The sequence below is a fragment of the Podarcis bocagei genome, assembly GCF_964188305.1.
Source record: "Podarcis bocagei genome assembly, chromosome: 7".
NCBI lineage: Eukaryota > Metazoa > Chordata > Lepidosauria > Squamata > Lacertidae > Podarcis > Podarcis bocagei.
This window is the reverse complement of record NC_138132.1, coordinates 65,245,432-65,258,095: the sequence shown is the minus strand read 5'-3', so window position 1 is coordinate 65,258,095 and position 12,664 is coordinate 65,245,432. Positions and strand designations below refer to the sequence as shown.

The following is a 12,664-nucleotide window of genomic DNA, read 5'->3' as shown; positions in this document are numbered from 1 at the left end:
TGACTCCAATTACTTGCTGTGGTCGGAACGCATGCAGGCAGTGCTGCAGAGGGATCGTCTCTGGCAAGTGGTGAGTAAGTTTCCTGCGAAGCCTGATGATGAAGACCTCGATAAAGACCAAAGAGCAAGGGCCACAATTGTCTTGGGGCTGGAAGATTCCCAGTTGCCGTATGTGAGGGGAATCAAGACAGCTAGAGGTGTGTGGCAAGCACTTAAAGAACTCCATGTGCGTGAGACAGCGGTTTCCAAGCTGTTCGTTCGCAAGGCATTGTACAAGGCAATGTTACAGCCTGGGGTTACAATGCAGGAACACCTACACAGTTTACAGTTAAAGTTTACTGCGCTACAGGAAAGAGACTGTGCATTAGACCAGCAGGAGAAGGTGGCTATTATTTTGAGTTCTCTCCCGGAAAGCTGGGATAATTTAGTTTTGTCTCTAGAAGGCATACAGGAGCGTGATTTATCAGTCAGTTACGTTACTGGGCGTTTGATTGAAGAATGGCAGAAGAGGCAAGAAAGGTCGGTGGCTGCAGAGGCTTCTACAGGTGGGCGGTTTGGAAGGAGTTCTCATGCCGTGCCAGAGGTGGAGCAAGAGCAGCGTACTGGTGAGGAGTCAGCGTTTGCTGTTAGGCGTTGTTTCCGATGTGGGTCTTCAGCGCATCTAAAACGACAATGTCCGGAGTTGGTCAAGTCTCAGTTGCCGGTGCAGGAGCAGAGACGAGATCAGCAGCAGCAGCAGCGTAAAAAGAAATTCTTCAAACGAAAACAGTCGGCTCAGCTGGTGACCGGCGAGGTCAAGATTGCTGATGAGAAACAAGCGGTCTGGGTGGTCGATTCGGGAGCGTCTCGCCACATCGTGAATTCAGATGAATTGTTTGTTTCCAAGAACTCAGCACAGCGCAGCCAGGTGGCTCTAGCAGACGGAAGTACTTCCGAAGTGATTTCGGGGGGTGCAGTTTTTGTTCCTTGTCTTCGTGAGTGCCTGCAAAATGTACTTTGTGTGCCGTCATTAAGGAGCAATCTGATGTCTGTAGATTGTTTGCTAAAAGCTGGGTTTAAAGTGCATTTTGAAGGAGACAGTTGCATTATTAAGAAGGCTGGTGAGATTTTAGGCACTGCTAAGTCAGAGGGAGGCTTGTTTTGGCTTAAAGCAGGATCTCAAGTTGCAGCAGTAGTCAGTAAATCTCAGCCTGCAGTGAATAACAAAGCTATACATGACAACTGTGTGCACTTATTGCATAGGAAAATGGGGCATGCTTGCTGGAAAAGTGTACTAAAAATGTCTGAATTGGCTGATGGGGGTAATTTAAAGAGTTGTAACAAGTACCTTGATTGTAATGTTTGTAAAAAGGTTAAAACCCACAGAGTCTCTTACCCCAGAAGTGACAGAGTTAGTGAGTCACCGCTACAGCTGGTTCACATGGATGTAATTGGTCCATTTGCTGTAAGCAGGGGTGGATCGCGTTTTTCACTAACAATTGTGGATGACGCCACGCGTTATTCTTGGGTTTTTCCCATGAAGAATAAGGGTGACGTGTTCACTAAGTTTAAAGGCTGGGTGGCATCTGTGGAAAGATTTCTGTCCATTAAACTCAGAAGGATTCAGACGGACAGAGGTGGCGAATTTATGTCAAATGCCTTTAAAGATTGGTTACAAAAGCGTGGCATTGGGCATAGAAAAACGAACGTTTTTTCCCCTGAGGAGAATGGCGTTGCAGAGCGAAAAAACAGATCTTTACAAGAGATGATGTTTGCCATGCTTGATGATGCTGATTTGCCCATGTCTTATTGGGGGGAGAGCATGCTCACCGCGTGTTATCTCCAAAATAGGCTCTTTCATCAAACAATAGGTACAACCCCGTACTTTAAATTGTTTCAGAAAAAACCTAAAATTGACCATTTGCATGTGTTTGGATCAAAAGCCTGGGTATTAATTCCGAAACAAATGAGGAAGAAGGGAGATCCTAAGACCAAACAGTTAGTGTTTGTGGGTTACCAGGAGCTGGGAAAAGGTTTCCGCTTTGCTGAAGGGACAAATGGCATTGTGATCTCCAGGAATGCCAGTTTTTGTGAACATAGTGGCTGGGAGAGACTACATGCCAATACTGAGGTTTGGTTTGAACCTTCCCAGGAGCTTCATGACTCTGAAGGTAGACACAGGGAGTCAGAGTCTGAGGGGGAGGAAAGTTCAGATAAGAGCTCTCAAGAAAGTGGAAGACCAGTTGCTAAGCAACAAAAGAGAGGTCGTAGTTCTGAGGAGGAAAGTGGGTCAGAAGAAAAATTTTCTCCCAGAAGATCTAAAAGACAAAACAAAGGAGTGCCTCCGGTGCGTTTTTCCCCAGATACTGCAAATGTGTTTAGTGTAAGTGCAGAACCCAAGAGTTTTCAGGAGGTGTTAAAGTTACCAAAAGAGGAGGCAGAGCGCTGGAAACAGGCAATGGAGGAAGAGATGTCCTCTCTGAATGAGCACAAGGTTTTTACACCAGTGGCAGCGCCTGAGGGGGCAAAGATTGTATGCTGCAGGTGGGTGTGCAAAAGACTTAGGCCCGGTTAGGACATATCTAGGGTTGGAAGTGTGCTGGGCCCAAGATGGCAGCTGCCTAATTAGTCAGCAGAACAAAGTTAAACAACTACTGACTACATACAGGATGCAGGATTGCAAAGGGGCAGCGGTGCCTATGGATCCAGGTTTCATAAAAACACTTCATATAGATGAGAGTCCTGAATTTGAACATCCTGATGTATATCACTCTGTAATTGGAAGTTTATTGTATATAGCACAGTGGTCCAGACCTGATATTAGCTATGCAGTAGGCATATTAAGTAGATTGGTCTCAAAACCCACACTAAATGCCTGGAAAGGGGTAAAACAAGTTCTGAGATATCTCAAACAGACAATTGGCTATATGTTACAATTAAATTCTTCAGAGGACGAAATGTTGAGTTGCTACTGTGATAGTGACTGGGGAAATTTGCCAGATAGAAAATCTGTCACAGGACTAGTCATAATGGTCGGTGGAGCTTTAATCAGCTGGCGGTCACGCAAGCAAGACGTTGTAAGTGTGTCATCAACGGAATCAGAGTACGCCGCATTGAGTGAATTGTGCAACGAGGTGATTTATTTCAAGCATTTGTTGGCAGATTTAAATGTAAATTGTGGAGAACCAGTACAAGTTTACATTGATAATCAAGCTTGTATAACATTAAGTAAAACAGAGGGTTTCAAATCGCGTTCAAAACATATCTCTGTAAAATACCAAAATGTACGTTGCTGTGTACAAGACAATGTAATCACCTGTACTTATGTGTCAAGTGAAGAAAATGTAGCAGATGTGTTAACTAAACCATTGGCAAAGATAAAGAACAAGCGAATGTGCAAGGGTTTAGGTTTGCTGGAAAAATAATCTCCTACATAGGTGTATTTGGTGTTAATTGTTCAGCAGAATCTGTGAGGGGGTGTTCAGTTTCGGTTTCAGTTTCTGTTAATTGGTTCTCGTGAGAAACTTGCAGATTCTAGCTTCACCAATTAACTCCAGCTGGTGTCAATTTACTCTTGGCAGAAAGCCCAGGTCTGCTTGACCTAGAAACTACTCACTCTGATTGGTTAACGAGCAGCACTCAACTCTGTTATCTAGGGATTGCTAGCACAGTTTGGTGTGAGGTGTGTTAGGAGTTAGAAGTGCTGTGTATGGTTTTGAGAGAGAGAAAGAGAGGGTTTATTTTGCTTTTATTTGTATGCAGAAACTCTGCTGGTTTTATTTTTCCTTTTAATAAATCCTGTAAATAGTTCTTCTGAGTCTAGCTGACTAGTCATTACTGCCGCAACTAGCTTCCTCGCTGTGCAGGAAAACTCTGCTACGTATGGGCTAAAGCCAGTAGGGCTATGCCTGACACTCCAAAGGTTCCATGATAAGATTGGGTGGCTGTCTGTAGGCAATGAAAGGTCTTCCTCCCAGAGCTTGAGAAAGAGAACTGTCATTGTCCAGGAGAGGTTGTAGATCTCTGATGATGCGTTGAACTGTTTTAACTTGGGAGCTGTATGTGATGACTAGTGGTGTTCTGTTATTTTCTTTTTTGGGTCTGTCTTGCAGCAAGTTCTCTCTGGGTATCAGTCTGGCTCTGTTGATCTGTTGTCTAACTTCATCTGCTGGGTATTTTAGTTCTGAAAAGGTTTGCTGTAGATCTCTTAGGTGAGAGTCTCTGTCTGTAGAATTGGAACAGATGCGGCTGTAACGTAGTGCCTGGCTATATACAATGGACTGTTTGGTATGTTTGGGATGGTAGCTAGAGGCATGTAGATATGTTTGTCGGTCAGTTGGTTTACGGTATAAGGTGGTGTCTATGCGTCCATCCTGTATTTTTATAGTAGTGTCCAAAAAATGTATTTCTTGCATGCACACGAAAGCTTATACCAAGAACTAACTTAGTTGGTCTTTAAGGTGCTACAGGAAAGAATTTTTTTATTTTGACTATGGCAGACCAACACGGCTATCCATCTGTATCATTATGAAAAAGCATGATGGTGCTATTTCACTATTCAAATCCATGGCAATACGGTGAATGCTCAGGTTGCAAACATGATCCATGCGGGAAGCACATTCGCAACCCACAGCATTCGCAACCCGCAGCAGCGCTTCTGCGCACATGCGGGTCACGATTCGGCACTTATGCGTAAAGCACAATTTAGCGCTTCTACGCATGCGCAAGCACCGAAACTCGGAAGTAACCCGAAATCACACAACCCGAAGCTTCTGTAACCCAAGGTATGACTGTAAATAAAACACACAATAGCACTCAGCCTCCCTTTTGTCTAGATTATCTCTCACCAGCAGGGCGTATGCTTTTATTGTGTACAGTTCTATTGTTGACGGACATGGATGTAAGCTTCGCAAAAAGATGAGAAAGGAACTGTAATAACATCAGCTCAATACACTGGAGAATGCATTGGGGGAGAAAGAAATGACTTTTAGCGAATGAGGAACAAAAATTGAAAACGCTTTAGGAATTCTGATAGTTTGAGGAAGAATGAAAGAAGGCATTTCTACATCTCCAGCACCCTTGCTTCTCAGAATCAAGGGTGCTGGAAATGCAGTGTGCTCGATCCAGAGATTCTGAGGTTGTGGCCAGTGATTATTATCCAGCAACATCTGTCAGGCCACAGATTCCCCAGCCCTGTCCTAAAGGAATCTTAGGACCCAGGGGTTGGATGAATAAGTTTTCAAGAGGTTGGGGGTGGAGATGGCACTGTAGCTCAGCGTTGGAGCATCTGCTTTCCATGCAGAAGGTCCCAGTTTCAATTCACCAATATTTTCAGGTAGGGCTAGCAAAGACCCCCTGCTGCCAGCCTGAGTAGGTAGAGCTGAGCCATTTAAACCAGATTGCTATCTTCCAGGAGTGGGGCTCTTTGCCCTATTGCAAAACCAGACAAAAATGTGCAAAATAGGTAAAAATAGCAGGAACAGGCCCAATTTGCATTGATTATTTATGTCACAGCACTGAGCTTTCCCTGCTGCAGAATTTCACTTCTTTTAAAAGGCATAGAAGGAAGCCTGCCCATTTTTCCTTTTCCTTTTAGGTTGCTCTTGTAGCAATAAATATCATTGGAGAGCCTGCAGATGCCAGCAATGACACTAATCATGTAAGTTTATGAAGTAATGAGCTGAGGGAAACCCTGGACCACCTTTACCTTTGGTTAGGGGGGTGGTTCAGTCATAATGCCTTTCCGGTCCTGGTTTTTAGAAGGCGGGTGAAAGCTGTAGTCTGCTGGTTCAGACAAAGAGCAAAACCGTGGTACACCTCAGATCAGGATTGGTTGCTGGGAATCGCAACCTGATAGGTTCCTCCTCTCGTTATTCATTTAACGAAAGCAAATGAGAGAGAGCCTATGGACAGGGATTCAAGGCAGCTTACAGCTGAAGTAGAAACAGCTAAAAACATAGGAAAAAGCAATAATTTTAAAAAAGTAAAGATTAATAGAATATATGTATATAGGATCTAATTATATCATACATAGTGTTAAAAGGGTACCACTTGCCATTCCTGGATGTAGGCTCGATTGTGATTTGTGGGATGCCCCCTGACTTTTATCTTTCCGAAGTCTTCTAGAGAGAAGCTGATCGACCATTACCTTGGGAACAACCCAGATGACTCGGCCTTGGATGGAACATACACCGGGTAAGGATGAGGAAGAGCCACAGCTCAGTAGTACAGCAGAAGGTCCCAAGTTCAAGTTGAAAGCTTTTCTATTCTGCCAGGCCTCTTCAGGCAGAAAAGAGTTCATCCTTCCACAATGGTTTATTGATGCTTGTTTTTTAAAAAAACTTCTTTTTGCTTTTAAGTTGTTCTAGCTTTTTTAAATGCTTTTATTGTTTGGTTTTAATCTTTTTAATGTTTTAAACCACTTTGATTTTTTTTATGATTAAAGGGTAAAGGGACCCCTGACCATTAGGTCCAGTCGTGACCGACTCTGGGCTTGCGGCGCTCATCTCGCTTTATTGGCCGAGGGAGCCAGCGTTTGTCCGCAGACAGCTTCCGGGTCATGTGGCCAGCATGACTAAGCCGCTTCTGGCGAACCAGAGCAGCACACGGAAACGCCATTTACCGTATTTTTCGCTCTATAACACGCATCTGACCATAACACGCATGTAGTTTTTAGAGGAGGAAAACGAGGAAAAAATATTCTAAATGAAACAGTGGATGTATGATTTTTATGGTTCATGCTGTGGCCACAGACATGTGATCTGACAGTGAGTTTGGGGTAGCCCAATGCAAAAATCCTGAGGATCCATGTGGATCCGTGCTTTGTAACCATGTTTTAAGTGGGGAGGGAAGGAAAAGAACTCAAGGGACAAGGAGCTTTTCCGCGGGGAGGAGGGAGGGAAAGAGCACTGTTGCTTTAAAGGTATACTTAAGGTATTTGCCCTGTGCCTCGGTTTTTTTTTCCATTTAACAGTTTGCAGCCTTTTCCTTCCGCTCCTTGTTTTGAGGCGGAATAGATTTGAGCAAGTGAGGAGGACTTGGAATCCAGGGGATTCGCCATAGAATGGAGCACAAAAAAGCGGTAGGGGCACTAGGACCCAGACATTGCTCAAATCTATCCTGCCTGAAAACAAGCTGCTCCATCCCAGCCGATCAGCTGAGACGCGGGGGATTTGCGAAGTTTTCCCCTCTCCCTCATGCCCTCCCCAGCCCTTTTTTTTACTTCCTGGTTTTCACTGCGTGGCTCAGAGCTCGAGGTTGGTTTTATTTTGCTGCTGGTTGCTTAAATTTTATCTTTCCTGCCGTCTCTCTGCAGCCTCATTGCTCTGTTTAGAGAGCGCGCAGACCTTTGCTAGCGTCTCTCCCTCCTCCCGTGTAAGCGGCTGCTGCCGGCTTTGCTGCTATGGCTCTCCTTCCCTCCCTCCTTCCTGGCTCCAGGTCGCTTTAAAGAAAGCAAAGTGAGAGCCTCGTAGAGCGTGTAAGTGGCTCCCGCTTTGCCTGACTGACGGCAGCCATGGCTCTGATCCGTGCATTCGCTCCTTAACACGCACAGGCATTTTCCCTTACTTTCTCGGAGCAAAAAAGTGCGTGTTTTGGAGCGAAATTTACGGTACCTTCCCGCTGGAGCAGCACCTATTTATCTACTTGCACTTTGTGCTTTCGAACTGCTAGGTTGGCAGGAGCTGGGACCAAGCAACGGGAGCTCACCCCGTTGCAGGGATTCGAACTGCCGACCTTCTGATCGGCAAGTCCTAGGCACTGTGGTTTAACCCACAGCGCCACCTGCGTCCCCTTTTATGATTTAACAGTACATAAATACATTTTAAAATATATAAATAATAACCCATCAACTCCAGGTCGGGCTGGAAGAAACTTATTGCCTGAATCCTGGGAGAGCCTCTGTCAGTCAGTGAAGGACCAGTGGTCTGGCTCGGAAACATAGGAAGCTGCCTTACACTGTGTCCTAGCTATCAGCCAGAATTTCATTTCCCCCATCCCCTTGCAAATAAAAAAATAAAATAAAATCCTGTGTCTTAAACAGCTCCCCTAAGCCCCTGTTATCTCCTTCCCAGGAAGCCAGATTTGATTTCACCACTGGATGACCTGGCTTTTGACATGTACCAAGATCCTGAGGTGGCGCAGATAATCCGCAAGCTGGATGAGAAAAAGCACGAAGCAGTGCGCCAGGAGCATTACGACCATGCCAAGAAACTCAAGCAAGCTATTGCAGACCTGCAGAAGGTAGGGCCAGAGCACGGTAGGGAAGGGCCACACACAGCCAACTGATTTGATTATTTGCAGCAGAGGTTTTTGCGGAGTGTCAGCAGTTACTCGTAATCACACACATTTCCCTGCTCGCTGAGGATTGCGCACCCTGTGCCTGATGAAGAGCACAAGTGGCCCAGCAGAAGTTGTTGCACAACTCCCGTCCTCAACCCTGACCATTGGCCATGCTGACCAGGGCTGATGGCAGTTGGAGCCCAACAACCTCTGGAGGAACCAAAGGTTCCTCACCTCTGCCAAAAATAAATCAGTTGGTTCCACTGGGCTCTTTGCCCTCCTTGTTTAGACGCAGCACCCATAAACTAATAAAAGCAACAGCCAAACAAGAGCCCTTTTCCCCTCAGGCCCTCCACATTCATTTCTTCCTCTTTAAAAAAGCATTTTTCCTTCACCTGTAGAGTTTATGCAGGAGGGATGAAGAGGCAATTATGCCCCAGAACCTTCCTGTGCTAGGAGTTTCAGCCTCCTTGGAAGGTAGGCCAAGAAACAGAGTTGCATTAAATCAGAGTAGACCTGTTGGAATGAATGGATATTACCAACTTAGGTCCATTAGTTTCAAGGGGCCTTCATTCATCCTACTCATAGAAGACCCCTTGAAACTAATGGACCTAAGTTTGTCATATCCATTCATTCCAGCAGGTCTACTCTGACTTAATGCAGGATGCAACCTGGAGTTTGAGAACATTCCTCCGGAAGGATTTTCAAGATGGGGACATTTCCTTCTTTTCGCTCTAAAGATCTGAAATATCAAATCTAGGAGAGAAGGATATTATTTCTGTTTAGGGAGCTGACTCTTTTTTTCAAGCATGGAGGGACCAAAAAGATGTATCTGAAGGAAACTACAAAAGAGCCCGCCAGCTCTCTCTTAACACCAGCATGACAGTAAGAGAAGAAGGTTCCTTGTCTCTTCTTGGCTTTGGGATAAGCTGTGTCCACTGCAGAGAATTTGCAAGCCCATTGTTCCATTCCAGGCTCTAGCAGTGACCTCTGAGCTCCCCCTTCTTCCAGGTTGGCGAGCGGCTGGGCCGCTACGAAGTGGAGAAGCGCTGCGCCGTCGAGCGGGAGGACTATGACCTCGCCAAGCAGAAGAAGCAGCAGATGGAGGAGTACCGCCTCAAAGTGTACCAGCAGCTGGAGCTGCACAATCTCCTCGACCCAGATCTGTTGGTGAGCAACGTCCCTGGCAGGACACGACAGGGACGAGATTGACCTTGCCCAGCTCTTCCTGCCATGCAGTTCAGAAGTATTGAGGGAGGTTTGGGATTAGGGTATAGAGGAGCCATCACTGAAGTCAGCTCCCATTGCAGCAAAGCTTTACTGTATGTTGAGATGCGATATAACAGGGATGGCCCCAGATACTGTTGGACTCCCAGCTCCCATGACCAGTGGCCAGGAATGATGGGGTGAGTTATCATCCCAGGACATCTGGAAGTGTCTCCCACAATTGCTGCATGGCAAAATCTCTCTTGATGCACTTTTCTTCTCTCTCTCGTTCTCTCAGATCCGGCGGCCTCCCGACTTGCCTCTGGAACCTGTGGCTTATCCCACCACTTCTCCCCAGCAGAAAAGGCCTCTGCTTTCACCCCGGTGGGACAAAACTGAAGCGGAGAGTCCTGAGCCACCTCCTCCTGAAAAGCCACCAGAAGCTCCTTCTCCAGAGCCCGCTGCAGCTCAGGCCATCTCTCCTCCCGCTGCCCAGGCCCCCATCTCCACCGAGGCTTTTCCAAAGATCAACGTAAGCCTAGTTTTCCATGTGTCCTGCAGATTAACGCCCTTCTGCACACAGCTGACACTGGATATTTCTGTGGTCTCTTTTTTGCCTTCCTGCTTTGTTCTGAGGGCAGAGAGCAATTGTGCCTGCTTTCAGTTCAGCTGGGCTCATTGGTTGCAGTTTCTGTAAACCATCTAAGGCTGGGGATCCCTTTGGGCTGCTGAATGCTTCCCAATTGAGGTGCAGTGATGCCTTCAGAGTCAGAAAAATAACACAGGAATTGTAGGAAGTACGTAGCTTGGGTAGAAAAGTTTATCATCCTAGAGAAGGCAAAGGCAGCCATGCTTGGTCCTTTGTTTTCAGAGGATAGGTCTAAGTGACTTCTCGTCTTGAGGTCTGAGAGAACAGGGTGAGGAGGAAGTTGCAAAACAGGAAGCAACCTAAGATGTATGAGTTCAAATAACAAAGCAATAGAGAAGTCAGCATAGAGATGAAGGTACAGGGAAAGTCTGGGAAGCTGGAGGTCCCTCACTCTATCTGTCTTAACCCCGTTTCCTGAATTGGACCCAATTTTCCAACATTTTTTTGCAAGGGGGATGTTGCAGCAGATCACCATTTTTGTACTAGTTCTCCCATGGCTAGTGAAGCAAGTGAAGGGCTACAGCTGAGTGACGGAGCATCTGCTCTGCATGCAGAAAGCCCCAGGCTCAGTCCTCAATGGCATCAAGTAGGGCTTGGAATGTCCCCTGCCTGAAAGACTGGAGAGCTGCTGCCAGTCAGTGTATACAATACGGAGCTAGTACTTTTTAAAAAACAGCGTTGTCTTTCTTTCTCTATCTCTCTTGCTAGGTTGAATTCTTACCTTACGATGAGAGGCCCCTCCCGACTATTCGTAAGCAGCAGGAGGAAGGCTTTCCCTACTTGGACCCTGAGATGAACGAGGAGGACCCTGGGGACACCCCAAGAAGTGGCGTCGTCGGGGAGCCAGAGCCACTGACCGAGAAAGCGTTGAGGGAGGCCAGCTCAGCCATTGAAGTGTTTGGGGAAGGCCTGGTAAAGACCTCGTAAACGTTGCTTAGTAATGGCAGGGCAAACACATTACTTTCATGTATAAAGAGTACCCTTGCACATTGCAGGATAGAGCCCTGGATAAGTGGTGCAGATGGTACAAAGAAAATTGAATTGAAAATTGTTCCTATTTGAGCCAAAATCAGCTACCCAGGCCTCTTGGTCTGGCCTCTGGGGCTCTTTCCAGCCCGATACAGGCAACCTGGGGGGTGGCACTGAGAGTCAACTCTGCTCCTAGCTGCATAAACTCATCCTGGGTTTTGCTCCTCAGCATGCCATGCCAGCATGTGATATTTATTTATTTATATGCTGCCTTTCGGCCGAGAAAGACATCCCAAGGGAGCTCACAAGCAATATAAATGCAAATGCAAACCTACCAGTCAAAATATAGTGCAATACCATAAAAATCAAACTAAATCGTAACATTTCAGAAGCGTTAACATGTGTTCATTTTCCTGCCATAAAGGCAGCAGAGTAATTCCAAAAAAAACATAAATGGAGAGCAAGAATAATAACTTAAACAGCAGCGCCTCCTTTAAAGGGTTCTAGGCAGGGGAGTGGGGCAAGGCAGGTGGAATCACTTGCCCCTGGTGGCTCCAGCCATCTCTCCCCTGCAGCAGTACTGGCCAGGCTCTTCCTGATGAAAGAATGACAAGTGTCGGCTTTTGTGCAGATCTGGGCTGTTCCAGCTCCTGAACATTCCCCTTTTGCCAGGTTGCAGGGGCCTATTCCAAGACATGGTCCTACCGCGAAGACTCGTTGCTCGCCATATACAAAAAGATGACGGAAGTATCCACAAACACGCCAAAGGAAGACCTGAAGAACCTCCTTCGGGGCGCCATCTTCCTCATAGTGAGAGCCATAAAAGACATAGTCTCCTCGGTGAGCAATATCGGGTGGGGGGGCGGGTCTAACATCCCTGTGAATGCCCTCTTCTATATCTTCTAAATGAGAATGTGGGAGAACAAAGCGGCAGGGTCCAGTGACTCCCAGTTTCACATGGTTGTAAAGATTTCCACACGCAGCAGCCCCATGCAATCAAAATTTCTCTCCCTCTTGACCACAGTTCCTATTTTAACCACCTTGATGGTTTCCTTCTGGTAGGTTTTTCAAGCTTCCTTAAAGCTCCTAAAGATGATCATCACGCAGTACATCCCCAAGCATAAACTAGGGAAGCAAGAGACCACTTACTGTGTGGAAAGGACCTTTCCCAACCTTCTCTCCAGGACGGGGGACTCCTCTGCCCGCCTTCGTGTAGCAGCTGCCAACTTCATCCAGGTCAGTCTAGTCAATACACAAAGACTTGCAGTTGCATGCAAGTGTTTGCCTGAACACATGACATTCAAGGTTCATGCACTGATCACTTCAACTGCATTACTGCAATGCGCTCTCTGCGGGGCTTCACTTGCACATGATCTGGAAGCTGCAAGTTAGTGCTGAATTCTGTGGCATGATTGCTGACAGGTATGGAACAACTGTGTGTATCTATGTCACTACTAAGTACTCCTCTTCTTTGTGTAGTTCTGAAGTAAAACCTGTAAGGCTCAAACCACTGCTGAATCTTGCAGGGCTTGGGAGGGCAGTTCTGTTTTGCTGAGTCGTGCCTTTATGGGCCACACATTA

General features: G+C 46.3%; 1 protein-coding gene across 2 annotated transcripts in view; it reads left to right on the top strand.

Annotated features, from left to right (window-relative positions):
* Positions 1-12,664, top strand: part of CEP104 (centrosomal protein 104) — a 29,228-nt gene that overhangs the window by 5,213 nt on the left and 11,351 nt on the right. For both annotated transcript variants that reach the window (XM_081199981.1, XM_081199980.1), the window contains exons 5-12: positions 5,576-5,638; positions 6,098-6,174; positions 8,052-8,220; positions 9,271-9,429; positions 9,764-9,997; positions 10,823-11,026; positions 11,756-11,923; positions 12,146-12,319. In XM_081199981.1, the coding sequence (XP_081056107.1) occupies positions 5,576-5,638; positions 6,098-6,174; positions 8,052-8,220; positions 9,271-9,429; positions 9,764-9,997; positions 10,823-11,026; positions 11,756-11,923; positions 12,146-12,319 (1,248 nt within the window). The remainder of the gene's footprint in view (positions 1-5,575; positions 5,639-6,097; positions 6,175-8,051; positions 8,221-9,270; positions 9,430-9,763; positions 9,998-10,822; positions 11,027-11,755; positions 11,924-12,145; positions 12,320-12,664) is intronic.